General features: G+C 40.0%; 1 protein-coding gene across 2 annotated transcripts in view; it reads left to right on the top strand.

Annotated features, from left to right (window-relative positions):
* ANKRD44 (ankyrin repeat domain 44) overlaps nucleotides 1-21,205 on the top strand; it is a 317,550-nt gene that overhangs the window by 167,756 nt on the left and 128,589 nt on the right. For both annotated transcript variants that reach the window (XM_055345366.1, XM_055345365.1), the window contains exons 5-8: nucleotides 10,458-10,658; nucleotides 10,979-11,066; nucleotides 13,448-13,590; nucleotides 14,166-14,378. In XM_055345366.1, the coding sequence (XP_055201341.1) occupies nucleotides 10,458-10,658; nucleotides 10,979-11,066; nucleotides 13,448-13,590; nucleotides 14,166-14,378 (645 nt within the window). The remainder of the gene's footprint in view (nucleotides 1-10,457; nucleotides 10,659-10,978; nucleotides 11,067-13,447; nucleotides 13,591-14,165; nucleotides 14,379-21,205) is intronic.

Genomic DNA, 21,205 nt, shown 5'->3' with positions numbered 1-21,205 from the left:
GGCACCTGACCCAAGGATGGGAGAAACTGAGGGAGATATTGCAAGTTCTGAAGAAACCCCAACTCTGCCTTGTGCCAACACATGGATCCAGTTGGTTGGTAATGACGTGTGTGAGCTGCAACAGCACCTGGCACCCAGTGCACCATCAGGCTGTGGTTATTCTGTGCCTTCCAAAACCCATGAGGATTTCTCTTGTGGCAAACAGGACTAGGGGTGGGAGGGGTCCTGAGAGATGTAGTCAAATGTAGGCTAAATTGACACAATATAAAACTACCGCTGAACTTGTTATCCTCTTCTAATTAAAAAAGACCTTCTAGATAGTAAGTTCCTTGAAGCAAGTGCCACACCTATTGCTTGCCATAGTATTTCTAACATCTTGCCTGCTCAGGAAACTATTTTTTTGAGTGGTTCATTAAAGACTGGGTTTCTAACTTAAGCTATGTTAACATGATTCTCTGTACAACTGCTAACATAGAACTAGTTTGCGCCACAGAGAAGGCTGGTGGTAATCATCTTTCATGCAGGCAAGGTAAACTGATTTGAAGCTTGTTTATGGAAGTGTGGCCCTGGAAGTCATTGAAACCACTGGAACCTGCAAAATCAGGATGAGTTTCAAAATTGTATGCAACACAGGTATCAGTGTAAAGTCAAAGATACCAGTATAAGTCAAAGTCTCTGAGATTTCTTTCTATCCAGGCAAAGTTTATGTTCTGATTTTTATGCCTGGAAAAATAATGTTCATTGCTAAATTTATTTCCTGAGCCTGAAATAGCAATAAGAGAATCAGATCATAATGTTGATTATCCATCCACCCATGCCTCACCCATGCCTCCTACACAGACAGGAAGGTAGATCAACACATGGTCATACCCACTGAAAACTGTCCAACATGCATTGGGTTCTGGAGATAAACCTTCAAGACTTACTTGGTACTGACCAGGCTGTGTTGTGTGCTTCCTTCTGATCCAGTCCCATGTCCTCCTCTTACTTGTACTCCTCCCCAAGTCTGGGATTCCCAGGGAGGAGACAGCCAAACAAATAATTGGAGCCAAGTAGCATTGTCTCCCCAGGGTCTTCACTCACTCCCCCTCTTTCTCTGACTATTCCCACTCCTGAGAAGAAATGAAGATAGTCTCTTGCCAAAATATCAGAGAAACATATTTTGCAATTCTAGATAATGTAGATGAGCAAGATTTGGGGCTTCCGGGGAGAGGTTTCCAAAGTGTTGTGAATTTTTTCTTATTATTTCTCCTGTTTATTCTTGTTGCTTTTTTGTTTTTCTTTCTTGGAAATGAACAGCCTTAGGGACAGGAATTAGGGCCATACGAACCTGGACAGTTAAATACATACTTATTGAAGCCCACCCAGTGGAAGGCACTGTTAAATATGCTGCAAGGGCCTTGAAAGGGTACAAAGTGTGTCTTCTAGGACATGGTATTTAGGGCAGACAACCAGGCACACAGCCTACCGTGGCCTATATCCAAACACGGCCGGCCTTTCACACATGCCTTTTCTTCTAGAAGGAACTGAGTAGTACCAGAGGAGAATTGCTGAACTTTTCACTTTTCTGTTCTGGAGGCTGTCTTTTGGTTAATAAAGTTAAAAAATGATTATATCTTGTCTTTAGGCTACAGAATTGAGGCTCTTAAGTCCAAATAGATATTGTCACAATATACTGAGCACTTAGTGTGTGCGAGGCAGTATGTGCTGAGCACTTTCTGTACACTATTCCATTTTAACCTCTGAGCCACTGTTTGAGGCTAATACTGCTATTAATCCTAATTTAGGAAAAATAATCTAGGAGACATTAGGTAACAAGCCTAACACGCCACGGCCAGTAAGTGGAAGAGTGTGGAATTCGAGAACCTGCCTTCTTAACCACCATGCTCAGCTGCTTCTTCAGATCACATAAGCACCCTGATGGATACTGTTCAAACCAATAAAATGGCTCTACTTTTGTGTCTGTGCAGACAGAAGTATCCCAACAAGTATAAAAATGTTTCCCAGAACAGAGCAGGATAAGCATTTTATCTTATAGTTTGAATTTTAAAACTCATGTTCTTCCCTTTCTCTGAAAAACACTGACAGTCACTATTGTGAGCTAAATGCTAGTAGACAGTCTGAGGATTGGGAAATTATATGGGAGATTAGAATGTTACTGTTTTCCCTAAATTATCTTTGTGATTATAAAAGATGATCACATATAGAACATAGTACCTGGACTGGGAAGAAAGTGAGCATTTTATGACCTATTAGTTAGAATGTAGATGAGTGATCCTCAGATTTACTGGGCATTCACATCACTGGCAGTGCTCGTCACAAGTATCTGTTCTAGAACCTCGTGTCCAACGAGTCCGATGAAGCCTATGGTTGTGCCTAGAAATCTGCATTTTAAAAAGAAGATTCTGATGCATGTGGTCTATATAGCACATGGAGATTGAAGACTGGGGCTACTTTACTATCTGGCCTCTCCTTGTGGAAAGCCAGCACTTCTTGAATAGTTTCCTTTGAGTTCTTTCCTATTCCAAATTCTCCAATGAGAATTTGTGCTACTTTGTATTACTAATTCTTAGAATAATTGTACTCCAGTAATTATAATAATAAAGGGCAAGTTTAATTTAATAATAATGAGTACTTTTGGAGGAATTTTCGATTAATTGAATGAATCAGTTGGGTACTGATTTATGCAATTCTTACAGAATATGAGGTTGCTTTAATCAATAGAGGGTAAAAGCCCCAAATGATTTCAGTAATAGAGTAAATACCTTCAGGACTGAATACAGCCTTAGGGATATCCACCTGTGGTACATGTCTTGTTAATACTTGCATATTATTACTTAGAGAGTTTGCTAGTGATTATACCAATATATTTATTCTACCCAAATATATTCAGGATACACTATGTGCAAGGCACCTGCCAGACTTTGGAGACAGTACAGAAAATTGTGTAAGACTGAGGCCCTGGTCTAAAGCAACTTACAGTTTATAAAATTTGATGTTGTTTATGCCTGCAAGGACTCTGGATGGTCACAAACAATTACTTTTCCATGACTAATTTATGACCACTTAAATGCAATGCACATTTGAGAGGGAAAAAAACAAATATTAAGGGCAACAGTTTTTTTTTTAAGGTTTATTCATTCATGTATGATAGACATGGAGAGAGAGAGAGAGAGGCAGAGAGACACAGGCAGAGGGAGAAGCAGGCTCCATTCCGGGAGCCCGACGCGGGACTCGATCCCAGGACTCCAGGACTGCGCCCTGGGCCAAAGGCAGATGCTAAACCGCTGAGCCACCCAGGGATCCCCAAGGGCAACAGTTTTTAAGACACATACATCCTATTTCTTCTTGTCTTTTCCATGTGCCACAGTGTATGTTTCTACCTCTTATCACAGAGTTGGAGTGGCCTTTTGTGAAAAGAGAAGGTCATAAAAAGTAGAAATAAAGTGACTGCCAATGCCATCTCCAATTCCCTTCTGTGTGACATCTCATGACAGTTCTTCCCCCTGTTATTTCCATGATTCATATAGCACAGCCTCCTGTGGGGTGTAATCCGACATGGTCTACAGTCCTAAGACTGAATGCTAACTGGGCTGATGCCTCCATTCAGGAGAAATGCTGGAATCCTCACCTGTGTCTATTCATTAAAAAAGAAACAAAGGCTTTGCAGGAGCACTACTCACAGTGTGGCTCCTGTTCCTGTCTCAGCCTGTAAGCTTTTGTCTTAAGACTGTTATTTATGATAAGAGTAAGCATCCAGAAACTTTTAGATGGGTGTCTGGGCAGCTCAGAGGTTCAGTGTCTGCCTTTGGCTCAGGTTGTGATGCCGGGGTCCTGAGATCAAGTCCTCCTTAGGGCTCCCCGTGGGGAGCCTAATTATCCCTCTGCCTACATCTCTGCCTCTTTCTTTGTGCCATAAATAAATAAATAAATAAATAAATAAATAAATAAATAAATAAAAAATTCAATCTTTTTAAAAAAGGAAAAGAAACTTTCAGAGCAATTTGATAGTCATTACATGCCTGCTAAATGTAATTAATAATAAATACTGAGTTCATAATTTCTCTTTTTTCATTTTATTATTCTACTAATTACTTTTTATTCTATTTTTTAAAGAGAGAAATAGAGAGCATGAGCAGAAACGGTAGAGGGAGAGGGAGAGGAAGAAAGAATCTCCAGCAGATTCTATGTTGAGTGTGGAGCCCGAGGCAGGGCTTGATCTCAAGACCTGAGCCAAAACTGATGAGCCACCCAGACATCCCACTTTTTATTGTATTTTATAAAAGTATTGACTCATGATGGATTTGAAATAATGATTTTTAAAAAGTTGGTCCTTCACCATAATTTGAGAAGCACTATTTAAGTATCTTTTCTTTTTTTAAAAAAGGATTTTATTTATTTATAGAAATGATTTATTTGTGAAAAAGACAGAGATAGCAGCTGAGAGAGCACAAATGGGGAGGAGAGAGAGAATCAGGCTCTCCACTAAGCAGGGAGCCTGATGCAGGACTCGATTCCAGGACCCCAGGATCACAACCTGAGCTAAAGGCAGACACTCAACTGACTGAACCACCCAGGCACACCTTTAAGTATCTTTTCTTGATTCAGAAAGTGTTCACCTTCCCTTCTCCCATATTAGTTTTTTTTTTAATCTTGTACATTTCTATCAGAGCAGGGCCCTAGACATTAAATTTTTCACCAGTGCGTGATACTGGAAAAGAGACTTATTTTAATTACAAAAATCATTAATTTCCTAAATAGCCATAAAATAACTCTTTCAAAACCAAGTTAAAGTGCTTCCAAGATTGATATATTTTTTAATTTATTTATTTATGATAGTCACACAGAGAGAGAGAGAGAGGCAGAGACACAGGCAGAGGGAGAAGCAGGCTCCATGCACCGGAAGCCCGACGTGGGACTCGATCCCGGGTCTCCAGGATCGCGCCCTGAGCCAAAGGCAGGCGCCAAACCGCTGCGCCACCCAGGGATCCCCCAAGATTGATATTTTTTAAAGAGAAATGCAGTTTTAGAAAAGGAAATGGTCTTTATTTTTATTTTTTTTATTTTTGGAAATGATCTTTTTAAAGCAAAACTTTGTTTATCCTGAAGTATTATATTAAATTATTTTAAATTATAAATTTAAAAAATTAAAAAAATATTTTAAATTATTTTAAATTATATTAAATTTCTATGTTTTAAGCAGGTTTGGCAGGGTAAAACTTCAGAGTTAAAACATTTAAATAAGGAGAATTAAAATTTAAAAATATTTATGCCCATCGAAAGATGAATGGATAAAGAAGATGTGGTTTATGTATACAATGGAATATTACTCAGCCATTAGAAACGACAAATACCCACCATTTGCTTCAACGTGGATGGAACTGGAGGGTATTATGCTGAGTGAAGTAAGTCAATCGGAGAAGGACAAACAGTGTATGTTCTCATTCATTTGGGGAATATGAATAATAGTGAAGGGGAATATAAGGGAAGGGAGAAGAAATGTGTGGGAGATATCAGAAAGGGAGACAGAACATAAAGACTTCTAACTGGGATATGAACTAGGGGTGGTGGAAGGGGAGGAGGGCGGGGGGTGGGGGTGAATGGGTGACGGGCACGGAGGGGGACACTTGACGGGATGAGCACTGGGTGTTATTCTGTATGTTGGTAAATTGAACACCAATAAAAATTAATTTATAATAAAAAAAATAAAAAAAATAAAAATATTTATGTCAGCATGCCTGGCTGATGCTGGCCAATGACTAAGCTGTGGCCTAATAAAAAATAGGTGAGCCAGACTCTTAATCAGCTCTGCTGACAGATCACTGCCCTTGACACCGTGACCTTACCTATAACGTGAAGCTGCCTATCAGATGAAGGGGTCAGACCAGATGAGCCCTGAGGCCTTCTCTACTTCTAATATCCTTTATGCCTATGAAGTTAATTCCACAATCATTTTAGACTACTTGTATTTTCATTAAAGTTAATTTTTGGAAATTAAGTAAGATACTCTCCTCTGTATACTAAGTATTTCTTGATATAGTCCTTTCTTACCAAGTTAGATGAAAACTATGTAATTCATTTCCTAAGCAGATATAGGCATAAAAATGAAGAAATGACAAAGTCAAAACATTTTATAAAAGTAGATAAGCAAAAGTAGTGGTTATTCTAGGCATCCTTGGGCTATGACAGTGAGTGCTGGTATGAGAGACAAATGTGATGAAGTTGGCACTCACCACAGGGCTTGCGTAGGGTTCACATGAAAAGAGATTTATTAGGGGCACCTGGGTGGCTCGGTGGTTAAGCCTTTGGCTCAGGTCGGGATCCTGGGATCCAGCCCTCATCAGGCTTCCTACAGGGAGCCTTCTTCTCCCTCTGCCTGTGTCTCTGCCTCTCTTGGTGTGTCTCATGAATAAATAAATAATAAATTCTTTTAAAAAGAGAGAGGGGGATTTATTAGAAACCCTATCCACTTCTTTTTTTCCCCTGACCAATGAACTTGAATCTTTTCTAATTTTTTAGGTGTAATTCAGATGTTGGCCAGGGCCTTCTAAACAGCAATAACTGGCTGCAAACTACATGCCATATCTGGTGCAAAGTCTAGTATCCTCCCAATGATTCCAAAGAATTCCTGGAGACTTGAGTGTTTGGTTGCCTGGCTCCACAAGCCTGCTCCTGCTGTTTGGTTTCTGTACCGGCTTTCCCTTCTTCCCTCCTGGCTTTCTGACTCTGTTGCCGCCCAGATGTACATCTTGGCCCTGGGGTGCAGGGCCCGAGTCCTCTCTCTGTTCTCACCCCTTCTTTCCTCTCGAGCTCCAAATGTTGCTCACTCTTTCATGCCAAAAAATGCAGCTCAGTACACCCCCCTCCCAAATTCTCTGCAGACCCACCACTGCATAGCATGAGCTGAATACAGAGGCCTCTGATTCTTTTAACAGGACCTGCCTTCCTTAGACGACTCTTTGGACTTAACACAGTACTTTTTCATCCTGGTAAATAACAAAATTTTATTTTAACCAGATTTGACAACTTGCAGTTTGTGGTAATTCAAACAAGGAGCTAGACTAGGGGGCTCTGCAAACTTTTTCCATCAAGGGCCAAATAGTAAATATTTTAAGTTTTGATGGCTGCATGTGGTATCTGTCACAAATACTCGACTCTGTTGTTAGAATTCAAACACAGCCATAGATAATATGTAGACAAATTCACAAAGTGAAGCTGTGTTCCAATAAAGTTTTATTTGCAAAAAGACAAAACTTTGTGATTAAACAAGTTTTAGAAGTATTGCATGTTTAAGAATATAGACGTTCTCCCTCACAAACTCTAACAGTATTTATATATAAACTGTAATTGGCATGTAAATATATATTTTCTTTGCTTAACTTATTACTTTGTGTGAAATGCAAATCATCCTTAAATGTTCCTTTAAAAGTAAAGCCTTTCCTAGGTAATATCTGATTCACCTACTCTGAATTACTCTAAAAGTAATCATATTTTGTTATCTTAAAATTTTTTTCCCACGAATTCATTGATCTTACGTCCAAATAGCGTAAATGTGTGAAATGTTCTTGTATATTTTGTTTTGTTAGTCTATTCTGAATATATATAATAAGTAATGCAAAGCAAGAATCTGTATAAGTACAGTAAAATAATACACAAGGCAAAGGTATTAAAATGGTACCATATAATATTATTTGCTGTGAATATGTGAAAAGGATACGATACCACTTTTTATAGAATTGCTTTATGGTGGTTATCTGCAGCCTTTTTGGCTATATCTCTGCAGACTTTTTCAGCATGCATCTTCAAATGTGCATCTTATTCATTTATGGATTATATACAGGAACTACTATTATTAGCTAATATTTGAAGTATATCACAATATACTTAGGGTGAGACTTTTCATTTATCATAGTTTTACCTAACTGTGTAGCTAATAGACTTACTGATGATTTTCCTCTGTTTTGACCAAGCTCTTGTCAGATATGATTAAATTTGTCATTATTTTTATCTTCTAACGTATAGAAAGCTTTTACTTGGAGTAGAAGTGTCAGCTCGGTGACTCCACATTATTTACACTGGCATTTGTATTATCGTCTTTAATCTGAAGGTTCTTGCATAAATCTTGCCCATTGTAAGATGTTTTTAGTCTAAGGGTACATATCACAATCTGTAGATGGACTTGGCAGGCCCACCATTGTGCATTTCAGTGCACTTGGAGCCAATGAATGGAGAAGGCAAGCCTCACCCCCTCTGCTTGTGGAAACCCTACTTTTCCTGGAGGGTATCTGGGATAGTGCAAGGCAAGATCCTCTGTGGAGTTGACTGAGGGCACAGTGCCAACCCAGAAGTTAAATACCAACTAAAATGCTTTCCTTTTTAAAGAAAATAAACTTAAATGGAGGTCCCAGTAGTTTCTTCCCACATCTCAATAGATTGTATCTATCTACAGAAACCTCACAATTTTTGAGGCCAAAGTTAAACAAAAATGGGACGCCTGGGTGGCTCAGTGGTTGAGCATCTGCCTTTGGCTCAGGGCGTGATCCTGGGTCTGGGGATCGAGATCTGCACTGGGCTCCCTGCAAGGGGCCTGCTTCTCCCTCTGTCTATGTCTCTGCCTGTCTCTTTGTGTGTCTCATGAATAAATGAATAAGAGTTTTAAAAAAAAAAACAAAGTTAAACAAAAATATCATTTTTTTTCTTATTTAAATCTTAACTTTTATATGGTGGTTTAGCTTTTCTTTTGTTTGTTTTTTGTTCACCCAGCTAGCTTTTAGAGCTTGCTAGCTTTTAGAGTCTGGCTAATATTTATTCACAAGTGTATGTTAAGAATACACATACACGTTTCACTCTAATATGAGCTCCAGGAATGTTACTTAGTAGTCATTACCTTATTGTCTTGCTGAGGATAGGTGACATATATCTTTTTTTTCCTTTTTGATAATTTTAACGAATTATTTGTTTGCTTGGGCCCTATGAGTATATTGTTTATGGCATCTAAATGGAGCATCACACTATGTTTAAACTGTATTCTCTAATTTACAAAACTAAATTTTTTGCTCTCATTCTACTGTCCATGTTAGCCATTCATCTCAATGTGTTGCTACTACTGATGCATAGAACATTCTTCTTATTTTGTTATTTATGTTCCTGATACAAATGTTAATCTTAAGATTTTAAATAATTTACTATCTGAGCACTTGTATGTATCTGCATGATAAAGTAGATTGGATAGTTAAGGCCTGTGAGGAATATGGTGGACAGGGGTAAGTTCTTGATCCATGAAGGGTGGCAGGAGTGTGGCATATTTCATTGCCTTTCATTGGTTTATTGATGCCATTTTGAGAAGATGTTAATAAAGGAGTCCCAGTAACTGGTTCTAGGGATATCTCTAGAAGTAAAGAGAAACAACCAACAGTCACTCCCATCTTGAGAGAAGCTATATCCTTTTCTCGGTGGAACAGAAGAGTGTCCTCAATCCTAGCCATACAACAAAGTTACCAGAAGGCTTTACAGAAATTCTGAGGCCAGTTAGAATCTCTGGTGTGGCACCAGCCATCTGTTTTGTTTTTTTTTTAAGTAGGCTTTGGAGCCCAGTGTAGAGCCCAACAAGAGGCTCAAAATCATGACCCTGAGATTAAAACCTGAGCTGAGATCAAGAGTCAGACACTTCACCCGCTGAGCCACCTAGGCACCCCAGCCATCTGTATTTTTAAGAGTTTCTCAGGTGTTTCCATTATACAGCTAAGGTTGAAAGTAATATTTCAAGAGGCTTATAAGCTAATTAGGTCAATGGAAGGAAAATAAAAAGTGTAAGTCTCAGGAAAGGTGAAGGAACTCAATAGTAGAAAAGAAGTTGCCCCACTATAACATGGAAGAGGTTGGGGGAAACACAGAACAATTTTGTAGCTTCAAGTTGAGGTAGTAATAGACATCTTCCCTTGACTGCTATTGATCGCACAGTGAGGGTTAAGATGTTGGTGGAGACAAAGATTTATAAATCGATCCAAGAACGTCCAAAGGGCTTTGAGGCCTTTGGCTTTGGAAGATGGAGGCTTATTGACAAGCACCTCCAAGTTTAGATGATCTTTGGGGGCCTTTTGACTTATGGATATTTACTCCAGGTGTGCACTTGCACGGGGTGCTCTCATTTGTCCTAAGGGTACTTTACACCCTAGTAGGAAACCTTACACTTAGAAAGCTTACTTGGTTTTAAAGCTGTGCCAGGGCTCTTGGCCTAACACAGAAAGATAAATGGATCTGCTTTCGTCTGTGCCACTCTTTCGATCTTTATCACATATTACCTTGCTTTTCTCAGAAAAACCTACATCTTGAGCCAGCCTGTGAGGGCACAGAGCCTTCCCTTCCTGTGGCTCCAGGGTCTAGTGAAGTGTGTTCTATCCAATCAGTGTTGATTGAGCCTCTGTCAGTGACCCTTGCCAACTCTGCCCCTGTTGTAGGAAGCAGTGCAAGTATTGATTAAGCACTCGGCTGACGTCAACGCGAGGGACAAGAATTGGCAGACGCCACTCCACGTGGCAGCTGCCAACAAGGCTGTCAAGTGTGCAGAAGTGATCATTCCCCTGCTGAGCAGCGTCAATGTCTCCGACCGAGGGGGGCGCACCGCCTTGCACCACGCTGCTCTGAATGGCCACGTGGAGGTGAGTGCCCTCATCACTGGCTCCAAGCATTCTCCCTACAGACTCTCTGGGCCCCAAGTGGAAGCCAGGCTTACGCTGAGGCTTTCAGAGAGCATGATGCTACCATCCACACACCCAACCTTAGGCAGCAACAGCTAGTTTTAACTATACAGCCAGGGGTTGTAAAAGGAGCTGTCACCTTGGCCTTTTCCTCTGACACACGTGCCATGGGGTTGTCTGTGACATCAGCTTCCTACTGTGTTTGAATTCCAAGTCACTGACCTGCCTTTATATTGGATGTTAATTTGACTCAGATTATCTGCATGTTGGTTTTCTTTCAGATGGTCAATTTACTCTTGGCCAAAGGAGCAAACATCAACGCATTTGATAAGAAGGACCGGCGTGCTCTGCACTGGGCGGCATATATGGGTAAGAATTCCATGAATGGAAAGAAAAATGCAAACAACTGTAACTAAAGAAGCTGTGGGCCTGTTGCTAAGCATATAGGCTTTCTCTTGGGCAAGCCTGACTTCTTTCCAAGGTTGGGATCCAACTGAGTTAAGATTTGGGCCATTTTACTGGCATGCGTTGAGTGCTCTAGTTAGACAGTTGCTCTGTCAGAGGTTTATTTACCCCACAGAGAGGAGGAGGGATGAATCATGGCCTGGACCTCATTGAATGTGCTCCAATCTGGACTGGAAAGCAGCACAAACGGTGCTTCTTCTAACTTGTTATGGCAGCAAAATGAAGTATTTAAAAAGAAAAAGGACTGGCTAGCAAGGACATGAATGCCATTTGTCCTTTTATTTATAAATATTTTGGAAAGAAACAAAAAGGAAGGAAGGAAAGCCCCCTGGCTGTTGTGTAGGTTGAAGTGACAAGGGTCACCATGGATTATCCTGCTACTCTATGGCCGACGAAGCTGAAGTTTGCGGTTCTTGCTTCTGCCAGCTTGGGTGGGAGAAATGAAGGAAGAGGTTACAGTGCTGTGTTTTTCTTTTTCACTTTTGTTGGCACAAATACCACTGATACATGACAGACCTCATAGAGTTTATTCTCGGTGTAGATTGGTGAGGAACAAAGAACTGAGATCCTTCCTTTGTGTTTCTAACTGGAGAACATTCTGCAATTTGAAAAGCAGATGCGATTCTATCAGCCCCAAGTTATAAACAACCTGAGTGCCCATCCACAGGAGATTTTGTTGGTGAATGATAAAGATCTGCCCGATGGGACACTATGCACTAACCCCGGTGATGATGTCATTAGTATTTATTAGCATAGAAAGACTCTGTGATATGTTAAGTAAAAACAGATCATAACACAGTATGGATACTATGATCCTCATTTTTGTAAAAAAAAAAAAAAGACTGCAATAGAGACAATCTGGAATATATTATATGCTGAAATGTTAGCTGAGTATCTTGAGGGATTGGTGATTATGGATGGTTTTGGTTTCCTTTTAACACCTTTTTGCCTTTTCTGAATCCTTTTTAACATGCATACGGGGCTTTTATTATCATAAACAACAATAATATTAATGGTGGGGAGGAAAAAGAGAGTGGGTTGGGTAGGGATGAAATAAATTAGGGGGCCATATCTGAGTCTGAATGGATATTTGGGTTTAAAAAAACAGAATCTTGAGATTTTGCAACATTATCACTTTTTAAAGACAACATGGACTTTTGAGCTGACTGAAGCAGATAAGATGTCTGCGTGGTACCTATGGGACTGGAGTCAGGGGACATTTGCCAGACTGATGTTTATGCAGAGCACACACCACAGACTAGTGTGAGATGGGACTCAAAGAACCTGGGGTTTCAAGTTTGTTCTTTGCTGATGCACAGTTAAAACATTTGTGTAGAATTGCTTTAAAGAAGTAAAGTCATTATTTTGTGTGTCATCGGAATACAAATAGGAAAAAATATATAGATGACTATCTTTAAAGAATAAAAACCCAGACAAAAGACAAAAGATAGCACCACTTAAGCTTAAGATAGCACCACTAGTAATTGAAAATAATTTTTCTACATACATGTCTTAGGGGAAAAAGTCAAATTTTAATAAAACAAGCCATGACCAAGCTCTGTCTCTCTCTCACACACACAGCCCCAACTCTCTCCCTCACCACCCCAAACACATTTCTCTTCATCTCTCTTTCTCATACACACACACACACACACACACACTCACAACCCACCCCCTTCACATCTTAGACCCTTGGAGTTAGTACTTATCTTTGACCTCTCAATTATCAACCACATTTACAGCCATGACCCAAAGCATCAAACAATCTTCAGTTACAATATAGAGGTCAAATACATTTCTCATGGTATATATAGTAAGATAGGGTACAAAGGAAATTATTCTAGAAAATAAGCCCACAAGAGTTGAAACTGGAAGAGTTTCTGTTTAGCCAGTAATTCACAAGAATATTTTTAGGTTGAACCATATGAAAGTATCATTTTTGTGGTTCAAAAAAAGAAAATAAAAGGCCAAGCAGCAGTGATCTCATATGATTTAACACTAATGTGAATTTATTCTGATTAATTGATTTTTTTCTTTCATTAATTTTTCCAAACCAAATTGTCCTTGTTGGACTTTTCAGTAAAGAATGGCAACTGCTTTTAAAAGCTTTGCTTTCATTTTAACAGAATTGTTTTTTTAGGCTATGGCACTAACATATTAGCAGGACCTTGCCCTTATTTAAAGTGTTGGTGGCACTAAAAGCTAATGGTGATCATTTAGGTGGAATAAATCATCAGATTATCCTAAAAAGATTAACCATGTTTTCTACTGCTCTCTTTGTGAAGGCCACCTGGATGTTGTGGCACTGCTCATTAACCACGGTGCCGAAGTGACGTGTAAGGATAAGAAGGGTTATACCCCCCTGCATGCTGCAGCCTCCAATGGACAGATCAATGTTGTCAAACACCTCCTGAATCTGGGTGTGGAGGTGAGCTATGATTAATGCAGCAGCTTGTGGTATTTTGTGGGTTTTCTATTGTCCTGAAATTAAATCCTGTTTGCATGTTAATTCAAGAGGGTAAAAAAAAAAAACCTTATCTTCTAGCATCATATCTTTTAGAGTTTACAGGGGCAGTTGATGAAAGGCAATGGGGGCATACAGCAAGTCATGAAAAAGCAGAAGACAAGCTAACTTTCTGTATCAACATAGCGAAATATTTAAATTTATATATTGCACGTAATACATATTAACCAGTCATGTTAGATTTGGGTTCCTCATCCGCCTTCAGCATTTACCCTTCTAAATTGTGGTATACCAGGTGTGGGGCACCTGGGTGACTCAGTCAGTTTAGCATCTGATTCTTGATTTCGGCTCAGGTCATGATCTCGGGGTCCTTGGATCAAACCCTCAACGGGTTCCTTGCTGAGCATGGAGTTTGCTTAAGATTTTCTCTCTCCGTCTCCCTCTGTCCCCCCCCCCCGTTCCCCCCTCCCCCCGCCCACAACAAGTGCAGTAAAGTGGCTCTGATGATTTTACCTGCTCTGTGTTGGACTCCTTTGCAGATCGATGAAATCAACATCTATGGCAACACGGCTCTTCACCTGGCCTGCTACAATGGACAGGATGCTGTAGTCAACGAGCTGACGGACTACGGTGCTAATGTGAACCAGCCCAACAACAGCGGGTTCACCCCTCTGCATTTTGCCGCTGCCTCCACACATGGTGCTTTGTGTCTTGAACTGTTAGTAAACAACGGGGCAGATGTTAACATCCAGGTACAACACTCCTAGTCTCTCTCTGTGCTATGTTCCTTTGCGTTGAGCCAATGTTTGAGCAAAATCAACTGTTGTCAATGACGTCCTTTTTGAGAATGGGTACTCTCAGTACCTTGGCTCCCACAGCCTTGTCCTATGCTACAGAAACTTAGCTTTGTTTTTACTGCAGAAGTGGTAGGAGCAGCTGGAGGGCACCGAGATTCTAGCCACAGCTTTTGGGAGCTTGGTGAATGTTTGCAGGACTTACTGAGAACTATCTGGTGCCCTCTGTTTGGTTCTGAAAGAGTGCTCCAACATGAGACATGAGCTCTGCTTTCAAAGAAGTTACAGTACGGTAAGGAAATAGTGTGCTCAGGTTCTCATGAGACGAGAGAACGTGATGAGTGGCATGGGAGAGTCAACACTTGCTTCCTGCTTGAGGATCAAAAATGAAGCTTGCTTTTGAGCTGAGAGTTGGAAGATTGTTATCAGTTGAGATGAAGAGGGCTAGAGAGAATCCGAGAGCATTCCAGATAGACAGAACAGAGGGTTTGGGAGTTCCAGACGGGAAAGGCTCTGGGGACTCTGGGCTAGCAGTTAGCTCACCGTAACAGATGACCAAGAGAGGCCTACGCACGGCCCTCAGCATCCAGGATGCACCGCTGCCACCGCACTCGGACTGTGATGGAATGTCCTCACCTGCGCAGGTGACCTTGTCCTCACCCAGCTGCCCTTCTCCCCAGCACACAGGAATCCTAAAGCAAGGCCCTAGTGTACTCTGCCTCTGCTTTTGAAAAATGATTCTTTCTGAGGTTTAATTCTAAGAATATTGGTTCAATCCATTTTAATGACCTTTCCTATTCACTATTAAAATCTTTTTACATTTTTTCCGTATAATTTCTAACAGTGGGGAAGTTTGAGATAAATTTTCAGAATAGTGATTTATTGTGTTTAAAGGGAGCATAGATTGTATGAAGGAAAGAAGCCAGAAACAAGCTGAAATGGGACCAGATCAAGGAAGAAAACTTATAAAAAAAAAAAAAAAAAGACTTATCAACTGGGTGAGGAGTTTGGGCTTCTATAAGCTGTAGGGACTGCTAGTCAGTATGGAGGTCATGGGATCCCAATTGAGCATTAGAAATAGATTACTGGCCACAGAACACCAGAAACAGAAAACAATTATATGTGTGATAATGTAAACATTTTAAATGTTTATATGGCAAAACAAAACAAAAACCTCCCAAAACAAAAAAACCTATGTACATATACAAAATTGTATTCATATACAAAATATAAATTTGAAAGAGGAACAGCTCAGAGAAATTTTTCTGCAATAACATGATAAGCAAAGAGTTAATACATTTACTATATATAAAGAGCTCATAAAAACCAATAAGAAAAGTCTGATAACCTACTAGAAAATATGTGTAAAGTGCCAGTCATAAGAGAGAGAAAACAATATTTATTAGACCTATGAAAAATATTCAGTATCCAATAGTAATTAGAAAAAATTCAAACTAATACACAAGTATATTTGCCTTTAAGATTGGCAAATATGAAAAAGGCTAATAATACCTAGTGTTATCAGTGAAAAATTAATATGCAATAAGTAAATATGATCTAAATTTTTAATTTAGGAAATTATGTGTCTGTGTATATGCACAGAAAGAGAAAAATACTTGGAATACATACCTATATATTATCACTGCAGAGAGGCAAAATGTGATTTGGATTTTTAGTTTCATTTTTGTATATTTGTTTTAATCTTCTGATTATGATATGTGAGCATGTATTATTTTTATATCCAGGTGGGAAAAAAAACTATTTTCATTTTTCTAAAGAGAAAATCCAGGTATAGTGGACCTAGAGAGAAGACAATTGGAGAATAACTAGAAGTCAGTAAAACTGGTTTGGATGAGAGGTACTGAGGACAGGGGAGTAGGGAGGAAACAAAAGAGAGAGGCTCTGCAGAAAGAAAATTAATGAAATTCAGTTGGATTGGAGTTGAAGAAGTTGAAGACAAGTGTAAGAGCTGAAATCTGGTTCAGAGGGAACACAGCGTGGGGGTTAAGTGTTCGGTTTTGAGGTTGGGTTGCCTCGATTCCAATCCTAGCCTTGACTTCCAGTAATTACACAATCAGAAACAACCTCTCTGGGTGTCTATTTATCTGTAAAATTAAGGAAACAGTGGCATCTTCATCATGGAACCATTGTGAGGATTAAACAAATCATCTCACATTAATTACTTAGAACAGTTTCTGCCCCATGGCAAGCACTCCACAAACGACTATCGTTATTAGGAGGGATGTCAAAAAAAAAAAAAAAAAAAAAGGAAGGATGTCAGGAGAAAGAGTAGGCTTAGGAGGTAAAATTGGGGGATCCCTGGGTGGCGCAATGGTTTAGCGCCTGCCTTTGGCCCAGGGCGCGATCCTGGAGACCCGGGATCGAATCCCACATCGGGCTCCTGGTGCATGGAGCCTGCTTGTCCCTCTGCCTATGTCTCTGCCTCTCTCTCTCTCTCTCTCTCTCTCTCTCTCTCTGTGTGTGTGTGTGACTATCATAAATAAATAAAAATTTAAAAAAAGGAGGTAAAATTGGTAAGTTTAGTTTTTGTGAAGGTGATTTTGAGCCTTTAGTACAGCCAGTCTGAGGAGACCAATAATGGAACATGCGATCTTCCAACATGGGAGAGCAGAAGAGGATGGAAGAAAAAATTTCAGCTGCCTCATTCACACAGAGGTGATGCATAGTGGAGGCTGAGAGAAAAGGATATCACCCCAGGAGAGAGTATGTCATAGCCTGAGTAGAAAAAGGTATGAAAAAAGAAGAGTCAAAGAAGATAGAAAAGAAATGGAGGGGAGTATAATGTCTTCATGGAGGTGGAAAACAGGCAGAAATACAGGAGGATAGATAGAATTTTGGAGTTCCATATCTTGCAAGAGGAGCCCATCCAAGGTCCTAATGCAGGTAAGGGAAGGTCTGAGGGGGCATCAGAGAGACCAAGGAACTGTAAACCAAGGTGGGAAGACTCTTTGTATGGTGCTGAAGTCACAGGGGATTGTGGTGAGAAGGCAGCAGGTTAACAGGTGGCCAAACTGGCAATGTCCCCCAAACCTGTGACACTTATATGGTCATACTGGTATCTGAAGGACATCCTTCAATTCTCCAAAGAAAGGAAAAGTATTATTGACGTTAAATAAAGCAGCTCCCTTCACTAGCCTTCACTTAATTAATTCAAGAGGTTGTCTGATGCTCTCCATTCCCCTTTTGAAGACATGCCGACTGATATGCTCGGTGTGGGGGGCAGAAGGCTAGAAGGCCACTTCCTGGCACACTACCCACTTCCTTCCACTAGTTAACTGACTAGCTTAGGGACTCCAATTATATATGGAGTTTATGGTAGTCTTCTCTCCCATAAAATGGACCTGAAAAGCACGGCTACTTCATTTTAACACTTAATTTTTCGCCATAGACTGCTAATCATCAATAGAATGAATTTAGGGAAGGCTTGGGGGATGTTGGAGAATGACGTAAGAAGACACTTACAGTGGAAGACATGAATGGATTTCTGACAACGATGGTCAAGGAAATTGAAACACTCCATTTAGTTGAAGGATTAATCTTCCTTGAAGGATGCTGAATTTCCGCCCTCAAAGATACTACTATTCATAAAATATTCTTAATCTTTATTAGTTTTCCTTCATGACCATGGCTGAGCTGTGCCCACCTCCTTAGAAGGGCTTCTTGCAGATAAACTCAAAATGGATGTAAGATCTAAATGTGAGACAAGAATCCATCAAAATCCTAGAGGAGAACACAGGCAACACCCTTTTTGAACTTGGCCAAAGCAACTTCTTGCAAGACACATCTATGAAGACAAGGGAAACAAAAGCAAAAATGAACTATTGGGACTTCATCAAGATAAAAAGCCTCTGTACAGCAAAAGAAACAGTCAACACAACTAAAAGACAACCTACAGAATGGGAGAAGATATTTGCAAATGACATATCAGATAAAGGGCTAGTATTGAAGATCTGTAAAGAATTTATTAAACTCAACAGCAAAGAAACAAACAATCCTATCATGAAATGGGCAAAAGACATGAACAGAAATTTCACCAAAGAAGACAAACAAATGGCCAATAGGCACCTGAGAAAATGCTCTGCATCACTTGCCATCAGGGAAATACAAATCAAAACCACAATGAGATCCCACCTCATACTGGTGAGAATGGGGAAAATCAACAAGACAGGAAGCAACAAATATTGGAGAGGATGTGGAGAAAGGGGAACCCTCTTGCACTGTTGGTGGGAATGTGAACTGGTGCAGGCACTCTGGAAAACTGTGTGGAGGTTCCTCAAAGAGTTAAAAATAGACCTGCCCTATGACCCAGCAATTGCACTGCTGGGGATTTACCCCAGAGATACAGATGCAGGGAAATGCTGGGACACCTGCACCCTGATGTTTATAGCAGCAATGTCCACAATAGCCAAACTGTGGAAGGAGCCGCGGTGTCCATCGAAAGATGAATGGATAAAGAAGCTGTGGTCTATATGTACACAATGGGTTATTCCTCAGCCATTAGAAATGACAAATACCCCCCATTTGCTTCGACGTCGATGGAACTGGAGGGTATTATGCTGAGTGAAGTAAGTCAGTCAGAGAAGGACAAACATTATATGGTCTCATTTATTTGGGGAATATAAAAAATAGTGAAAGAGAATAAAGGGGAAAGGAGAGAAACTGAGTGGGAAATATCAGAGACGGAGGCAGAACATGAGAGACACCTAACTCTGGGAAACGAACAAGGAGTAGTGGAAGGGGAGGTGGGCAGGGGGATGGGGTGACTGGGTGATGGGCACTGAGGGGGCACTTGCGGGATGAGCACTGGGTGTTATACTATAAGTTGGCAAATCGAACTCCAATAAAGAAATATACCAAAAAAGAAGAAGAAGAAAGAAGAAGAAGGAGGAGGAGGAGGAGGAGGAGGAGGAGGAGGAGGAAGAAGAAGAAGAAGAAGAAGAAGAAGAAGAAGAAGAAGAAGAAGAAGAAGAGCTTCTTGCTTAGCTAAAAAATTCTCGAAAAACAAGATTTTCTGAGCTCTAACCCTGATGGGAAATTGAGTCTAGAAATAGGAAAGAGACTAGGAATTAAGAAAAAATCTTATAAAAGCAAAGCTTTGAATAAATGGAAGAATTAACATACCCTCTCCTTTGACAATGCCAGGAATGTTTTATCCTTATCTGAAGTCTTAAAAACAGCAGCAGTAACAAGTCCCCCCGTGTGACAAATTTCTCAGGCAGATAATGAAACTCAGTAGGATCTCTAGTCTCAACCTGAATATCCTGAGTTCTAACCTGTAAAGACAAAATAAAAAAGTATTATCCTTTGACCTTCATTAGTTTCCAATGGCTTTTTGAAATAGCAAGTTCCTTTTACATTCAAACCATGTAAACATGACTGTTCCAAAATGGCTCTGTGATGCTCGCAATGCTTCCTATACACACCTCCCCACCCCTGCCACCATATCCCTCAGGCAGAAAAAAAAATCAGCCAAGGACTGGACTCAGTGGTAGATGAACCCAGGGGAAGATAGATCTGATGTAGCTGTCTTTTGTATTACACCACAGTTTGGTCTTTGCCAAAAGCACAAGCACTCCATGGGATAGAAGGGGGTGGCACTGGCTATCCCTGAAGTGGAACCAGCTTTGTAAACCACACACCACAGAAACTGGTTACTTCTGCTTTGGCTTCTCTGGCTGCAATTTAGGTAGTTACTACCAAGTTGATGGTTATTCCCGGTAAAGCCTTTAAGCTATTTTCTAGACACGGAGAAGTTCTTAGCTAAATATTTATAAAGATATTATCTAAGCACTGAAATATTTATGGCTTTATATATATTTAACTAAATGCTAATTTGTCATGTTTTCAATTAAATTTAAGAGAAAAATATTGGAGCAAAATTTAAAGAAATAGCACCACCTAGGGACAAGTTAATGTCAACTCTGCAATTTCTGCAATTGACTCCTTATTCTCTTGGTTGTTGTTCCTTTTCCTCTAAAAATACCATTTCAGTAAAGCTTCAAGCTTACTTCCATCTTCCTTTCTCAATCTCTTCTGACTCAGATTGCAATCATATTAGATGGAGAAAAGGTCCTATTTTCCCTCCCATTTACCTGATGACTTTTCACTATAAAGATTATTTTTCAATTGATGCATTTACTGTCCTGATGATCTCTTGCCTTGGCAAAGATTGTGCACGACTCCTTTCTTCCTTTCTAAGGAATAGACTTATAGGATATAATAAAAGTTCTTCTTTTGAATCCTTATGGTTTTATAAGCGATTCCAGCCCACAATCTAAAGAGTGGTTCCTACACTTGAGCACGCTGTGCAGGTTAGACTGCAGTGGTCTGAGTTAGGGACAGAGCTCACATTTCTAACAAGAGCCTCAGGTGATTTAGATGCAGTTAGTCCTTGGTTCACTCTGAGAAATACTTATTCAAATGATGATTTGTTTCCCATTGTGAACTCTTTAAAACAAAGAGTCATTTTTAAAATGTATTTATTTTTAGGTTGCCATATTTTCTTTCTTTTTAATTAAAATATTTTTTAAAAATTTGAATATAGTTGACATACAATGTTACTTTAGTTTCAGGTGTACAGCACAGTGATTCGGTTTCTCTAGATGTAGTGCTCACTGCGAGTGTAGCTCCCATCTGTCACCGTACAACGCTGTTGCAATGCCACTGACTTACTCCCTATGCGGTACCTTTTATTCCCATGACTTACTCATTCCATAACCGGAAACCTGTATCTCCCACTCCCCTTCACTCATTTTGCCCATCCT

The sequence above is a fragment of the Nyctereutes procyonoides genome, unplaced genomic scaffold, assembly GCF_905146905.1.
Source record: "Nyctereutes procyonoides isolate TBG_1078 unplaced genomic scaffold, NYPRO_anot_genome, whole genome shotgun sequence".
Lineage (NCBI taxonomy): Eukaryota > Metazoa > Chordata > Mammalia > Carnivora > Canidae > Nyctereutes > Nyctereutes procyonoides.
This window is presented reverse-complemented; position numbering and strand designations above follow the sequence as displayed.